This window comes from Helianthus annuus, chromosome 15, assembly GCF_002127325.2.
Source record: "Helianthus annuus cultivar XRQ/B chromosome 15, HanXRQr2.0-SUNRISE, whole genome shotgun sequence".
Taxonomy (NCBI): domain Eukaryota; kingdom Viridiplantae; phylum Streptophyta; class Magnoliopsida; order Asterales; family Asteraceae; genus Helianthus; species Helianthus annuus.
The window spans coordinates 164,157,346-164,164,641 of NC_035447.2; the positions used below are offsets into that span (position 1 = coordinate 164,157,346).

Sequence of the window (7,296 nt, forward strand, 5' to 3'; positions counted from 1 at the left end):
AAACCAAACACATATAGAACCACTAGACTAATATCTAGAATAAAGCTATATAAACAAGCAACTAATCAGCCACCATCATCGTCCACGTTTCCCTTATGAATTTCCCAATCCTCCAACAATCTTCGCACTTTGGCAGTAGTCTTGAGCTTGGCTCCCATCAGCTTGTATCTAACCGTTGATAATATAATTTCACCGATTTTCTCCGGAGGCCTCAACTGATTTTTGAAAAGTCTAGCATTTCTTTCTTGCAAACGAAATATAAGGCAGCAGCCACCATAATTTTCGCAACAAAAAACCCAGCCGCTTTAGACCGAGCTCGAGCCAGCAACCAATCAACAATATCAGCCCATATCGGTCTGACCGTAACCATACCCGCCTTGTTTCGAATAATCAGCCACACTTGAGACGAGAACTCGCATTCAAAGAATAAATGTGCATGAGAGTCAAAATTTTTGTAGCATAACAGGCAGCACATCATATTCATATTCTTCCTCCGCGACAACTCCCAATTTAAGATTTTATCTTGTGTCAAGAGTTTACCTTTCATTACCAACCACATCATAAACGCATGCCTGGGAATACATTGCGAGAACCAAACAATGTTGCACCAATTAACTTCTGGATCTTTGTGCCGAATTGAATGCCAAACACCCGAAGAAGAAAACTCAGATTTATCGGTGCCATCTCTCCATAGCAATCTATCAGGTTTTGACGGATCCAAATGAAGTTGATCCAATTGGATAAGAACCGGAAATAAACCTCTCCATGCCATAGGCCAAGACCAAGAACCATTCGAATAAATGTTAGCCACAGTATCGTCCATCATGAAATCAGCATCCGAAATGTTTCTCGGCGAAATAAAGTTACCGAGCGGACCTATATCACACCAATAGTCGAACCAAGCAGAAGTTTTAATACCATTTCCCACCTCCGACCATATATGATTTCTGATGAGCGGCCTCAGCTGAGCCAATTTTCTCCAAGACCAACAGCAATTTGAAGGGGTTTTACACACCCAGAAACTTTTGCCTTTAAGACGGTAGCTATACACCCATTCAACCCATAGAGACTCCCGTTTCGAAATAATGCTCCAAATGTGATTAGACATAAGAGCCTTGTTCATATCCCCAATGCGTCTAATGCCCAAACCTCCTTCATATTTTGGCGTGCAAACAGCCTTCCAAGAAACCTTAGCTTTGCCTTTAGAATACGAGCTCTCTTGGGACCATAAGAAGTTACGCATACAAGCTTCAAGCTCATTAATGATCCTAGCCGGTAACATAAACACAGAAGACCAATAGATGTGCATGGAAGATAGAACCGAAACAATAAGCTGAAGCCGACCCGCAAAAGAGAGTAATTTGTTCCTCCAATGTGTTATACGTTTCTCTAATCTTTCCACAAGCACTCGACAATCATTATAACCAAGCCTAGAAGAGATCAAGGGGACCCCTAAATATCTGACCGGCAGTTTTCCTTCCACAAAAGGCATGAGCTCCAGAATAGAATCTTTTACATGGTTGGTAACATTACAAAAGAAAATGGTGCTTTTTTGATTACTAGGCACTAGCCCCGACATCTTAGTGAACTTCGCGAGGGATGTCATAATACACCGAGCCGAGTTGACTTCACCTCTAGCAAACAGAAACAAATCATCGGCAAAACAAAGATTGATAATCTGCTGTTTTTCGCATTTATTATGAAATCTAAAAGAAGAATCGATACGAACAGCATGATGCAGAATGGAAGTTAGAACCTCCATAACCAAAGTGAAGAGGTAAGGAGAAATTGGGTCCCCTTGCCGTAGCCCTCGTTTGCCCTTAAAGAAGCCATGAACTGTCCCATTGACACATATAGAAAAAGAGACCGTCGAGACACACACCATTATCCAATCAACCATCTTCCGATGAAACCCAAAACCAAGCAAAGCATTTTTTAGAAAACCCCAGTCAACCGTGTCATAAGCTTTCTGGATGTCAACCTTAAAAGCACACCTTGGAGGGCCCGAATGTCTATGGTAATTATGCATTAATTCTTGAGTCAGCATAATATTATCCGATATTCTTCGTCCTGGCACAAATGCTGATTGATTAATGCTAACGATGTCATTTAGAGCAACTTTTATTCTGTCCGCCACAATTTTACTGATACATTTGTATAACACATTACAGCACGCAATTGGACGGTAGTCAGTAACAGCTGACGGAGTAGGAATTTTCGGAATGAGCACAATATTCGTGTGATTCAATTCCCGAAGAAGGTTTCCTGTTTCAAAAAAAATCAACAATAGCACAAGTAATATCATTACCAACAATAGGCCAGGCACTTTTAAAAAATGCTGCTGTATACCCATCAGGACCAGGCGCTTTATCGATACCAATAGAAAATATGGCCTTTTTCACCTCTTCCGCCGTAACTTGTCGAATCATATGAATAGCAACCTGAGGATCAAGGACTTTGGAGAATAAATCCGGAGCCGGAGTAAGAGAAATATCGCCTTGAGATCCAAAAAATTTCTCGTAGTGCTGAACAAATGGTTGAAAAACGTTCTCTCCTTCAAACAGATTGCCAGCCGCATCTTTGATCCCCTCAATCCGACTAACATGATTTCTAACCTTCAGCGATGAATGAAAAAATGTCGAGTTCATATCCCCCGCACTCAACCAATCAACTTTTGACTTTTGTTTCAGAAATCGTTCCTCATCTAACGAAGCCTCTTGAAGCTGACTACTGATCGAACTCTCAGAGACTCGTAACTCCGCATTCGTTGGATCCCGATCAATAAGAAGCTGAATAGAATCCAGCTCCACACGCAGCTTTTCAACTTTTTTATGCAGATTGCCTTGCTTGAAAAGCAAGGAGCGCAACGGGTTTTTCAGAAGCCGGGGTTTTTTTACCACCCTAAATTGATGTACACCATTCACAGACGTCTCCCATTTATCTTTAACAATATCTGAAAACTCAGGTTTAAAAACCAGAAAATTAGCAAACTTGAACGACCTAGGCTTCAACATACCAGCATCCGGGAAGGATAGAATGCACGGGCAGTGATCCGATAACCTATACGGCTTAAACATGGCAACTGAATTAGGGAAATCCGCTATAAACGCTGTATTACCCATCACTCGATCAAGCTTCTTTAGTAAACCTACCCCATTCTTTGGTTTTTGAGTCCATGTAAAATGGATCCCCATTCGGTTGATATCAACAACCTCAATATTATCCACACATTCCTGAAAATCTCTCATACCAATAGAAATCGATGACGTTCCCATAGAGTTGTCTTCAATGTTAAGAGCCGAGTTGAAATCACCCATAATGCACCAAGGTTTATCATTGACAAAGGCTTTATGCACTGAGAGATTATGCCACAACTCTCTACGGGCAACATAATAATTAGCAGCATAGATAATAGAACAAAAAATCATTCTTTTATCCAATTTAAACACAAGCTGAAGATGCATAACCTGAGGAGATTGAGACAAAATCATGACATCAAAAACATCCGGGTTCCATCCAATAATAATTCTCGTGCCTTTGTCACAACAACCACCGTTAGAAGTCCACTCCCACGAACGAAAAACTGACTTGCACACCTTACCCAAATTACCCACATCCACATGAGATTCTAAAATAGCACACAAACTTAAATTGAAATCTTTGACAGCCTGCCGAACCTCTTTTTGTTTAAGCGGGCGGTTCAACCCCCTTATATTCCAAGAAGCTATACTAATCATCATTAACTGTCGAAGAAGGAGTGCTTGCCCCTTTACTTTTAGTTTTATGAGTACCCTCCTTTAAAAACCCGTCCATATCAGCATCATTCTCAATCACCTCATCTTCATCGGACTCATCATTGTTTACCCCCGGCTTTGTGCCACTAGTTCCTGCAACATCTTCCACTTCGTTAAGAACATCAAACGGATTACTCGACCTTACATCCGTAGCTCTCGAATAAGTATCCTTTTTCACCTCCCCATTCGGTTTTGCAGTCACCGGTCTATATTCAAATTTCTGTTTTTGTTTATTAACTTGGAAACCCTGTTTGCGAGCAACTTTCCTAGTTGGAACCCCTTGATACCCATCTTCATCAACAACCGGATACTTCTTAGCATAGCGATTCTCATGCACTTGACCCTTATCGTTCTGCCCCCCCCCCCCTCTTAACATTAGTAGGCTTCTTAACATTGGCAGGTTTTTTAGGGGTTTGAGGACAATTTTCAATCGAGTGGCCAAAAACACAGCATTTAGAACACCTACACGGGAACCATTCATATTCAACATACATAGTTTCTTTGACGAAACCCTCCCCCTCGAGTTCAGGAATGGCCAAAGTGATTTCCTCTCGTAACTCATTATCAGCAGACACCTCGATTAAAGCTCTAGCATAACTACTTCGGCCCCACATGTCCATACACATGGAAGTAGTATACGAATCCAGAAGTTTCGGTTCACCAATTGTTGTGGCAATCATACTCAGCCCATCTTCTGTATACGCCGCAATTGGGATGTCATGAATTTTAACCCATACCTGAACATTTTTAACCTCCTTTTTCTCCAACTTAACAGTCGAACTCCATTCACAAAGAAACAACGATTGAGACCGGATGATCCACGGGCCTCCTTTCAACGCATCCAACATGCCAGTTTCGTTGGAGAACTGAAAAAAGAAAAAGCCATTCGCATTCATCATGGTTTTTTGTAACCCAAATTTCTTCCAGTTATTACGAACAAAATACTCCACAACCGGGAACGCCACTCGGTCACCCAAGAAATAACCATATAAAGTGTTAGCTAACTTATGCTGCACTGCACGAACAGATTCCCGAGGAAGAACAACGTCACATCCCTCATGCATAACTGGGCTGGCTAGATTTCTAAAATTAATTTTCCTTGACTTGGACGCCAAAACCGAATCAGCATAAGACATCATATTCGCACCCTTTTCCCCACCATTCTGATTAGAACCCGAACCCTGCATAGACTCTATCCCCTTACCAGCCTTATCACCCTTATTAGCCATCGACGTCGACTCTCCAGCAGCGAACAAGTTGTCCACCGGTGTTGAAATACTCATTAAACCATCCAATATCGAAGTATTCGTCGTAGAATACATACCTCTTCTCGGAAGCAGCGGGTTACCTTCAATATTAGTTACACGTAATCCGATCCCACGAATTGGTGCTGTACCAGGTGTAGACATCTCCTCCACCACAGACTCATTCAAGTAATCAGCTCCATCTAAGTTCAACGATTTATCGGAAATATCCTTAGGCAAGTTAGGCGGCTTACCCCGATCATGCATGACACTAGCGGCAGTGTCACCAGATTTATGACGACCATCCATAGCAAAAATAACAACTCTCACGTAAACTCAGAAGAAAAAACAAACATGCACCCGAAAACCAAAAACCCTACTGCCGCAACCAACAACGAAAGAAGAAACGCAAAACCCTAATCCTATAAACCCTAGATTGAAACCTGAACCCTTAATCGATTAAACCTGAGCATCAATCTAGCTAAATTAATCTCAGTTAACCGCAATCAACGACTACCAGTTTAATAAATCAGGGTTCTTGAAGCAATCCTAGAGCGGCGATTAAAGAAAAACGAAAAAAACCCTAGTTCTAAATCGATCCCTAGTGCTAACGAGTTCCTTATAAAGAATTGCAAGAACAATTCTCTAATCACAGACTGTTATACACAAGATTACGAAGAAAAAACATAGGATTCATGATGAAGCAAGAAAAATCGCCTATAGGAGAGAGAGCATAGGGTAGATTGATTGAGATATTTAAAACAAACGGTTTTAATACCCTAGAGTAGTTTGGTTACAAAATACGCGAGAAAACGCATTTTGGCCGAAACTACGACTCGTCACTGAGCCTAGATAACGTGGTAATCAGTAGGTATAGTCACTAGGGACTATAACCATCGTGATTACGCTCACGTTATGAAGTTCAAACGAACTTCGCGTTGACCATAAACTGGTCAATGCAGAAAGTCAAACACAGTTTGACTTAAACGCTAAAACGAACGAAAAACGCGAAAGAATACTTACAGAAGGTCCCCGCAAAATTGATTTCCAAGTATTTCTCAGGTATGAAGTGGTAATCACTCCAACTTAGAGAAAATCTCAGAAAATCAAGTGAGTTGGAAGTGAATTCATAGGGGGTATTTATAGATTTCGTAGAACCGTTAGGATCGTTTCTTGAAATCCGAGCTTTGATCTCCACCTTCCATGTGTGCCCATTGTTTTAGAAAACCATGGGACATCCAAAACCAGCCCACAAGATGCAAGAAACCATGGGTAAAGGTGTGTAACAGCTGGAAATGGCTGGAATACAATTCTGCTGATCTGGGCATGGCTTACGGACCGTAAGCATACCCATACGGTCCGTAAGGACCCTGCAGACCAGCAGATTTTGCATTTTGGCAGTTTTGGTCCCTGTGCGCGTATAGTCGAATTTTGGCACTTCTAACACCCGTCAAACCCATTTTTGAGCTCTTACAAGGATGTTAAAGTATAGGGAACATAAAACATGCTAAAAAATATGCCGGATGTTGGTTCGTTTGGCCGTACGATTGCGTTGTTTGGTTAATTACGACGGAAGTCGTAACGGACGCAAAAACGGTCCAAATTGCGCGACGAATGGATTTTTGACAAGCCAAACACTAAAACATAATATTTTAATGCTTACATAAATTCTGGATGTCCGAAAGTATTCAGAACGTAAGTTATGCGCGAAAATGCAAACTTATGCACTTTTTGACGCTTTTAGTCCCTGAATGAGCATAAAGTTTATTTTAGCACACCGAACCCCTCAAAGCCTATTTCTAAGCTATGTAAAGGATATTTAAGGTGTGTTTAACTTATGATCATGTTCCGGAATCTTCGTTACAGTTCAAATCGGCATACTTTCGCAGTTTGTAAATTTTAGTCCCTGTAAGCGAATTGACTGGATTTTGCCATACCAAAGCCTTCAAAACTTATTTCTAAGTTATGTAACGGTTATTTAAGGTATGTTAAGCATGAATTGATGTTCCGGAGTATTTGTCGCTTTTAACTGATTACGCTTACGCACCAGTTTGTGTATAATTCTCCAGAAAGCGATATAGAGTTTGAAATCGAATAAAAGTCAAAACATGAAAAACATCAAACATAAATAAACAAACATAGGGATCAAATAACTTTATTTCATTGATAACTGAACTGTTTACAATGATTACAAGCACAGATGTCACAGTCTCCCCTACTTGTGGGAATTTCGTCCCGAAATTCGTTTAGAGGAAACT

General features: G+C 40.9%; 1 protein-coding gene across 1 annotated transcript; it reads right to left on the reverse strand.

Moving 5' to 3' along the window:
* Window positions 1–211: 211 nt before the first annotated feature.
* On the reverse strand, window positions 212–5,347 carry LOC110914496. Its single transcript, XM_022159285.1, has 4 exons — window positions 4,306–5,347; window positions 3,792–4,256; window positions 2,309–3,628; window positions 212–2,265 (listed from the first exon to the last, which is right to left on the reverse strand). Exons 1-4 carry the CDS (start codon window positions 5,345–5,347, stop codon window positions 212–214), a joined length of 4,881 nt encoding a protein of 1,626 aa, XP_022014977.1.
* Between the last annotated feature and the right edge of the window lie 1,949 nt (window positions 5,348–7,296).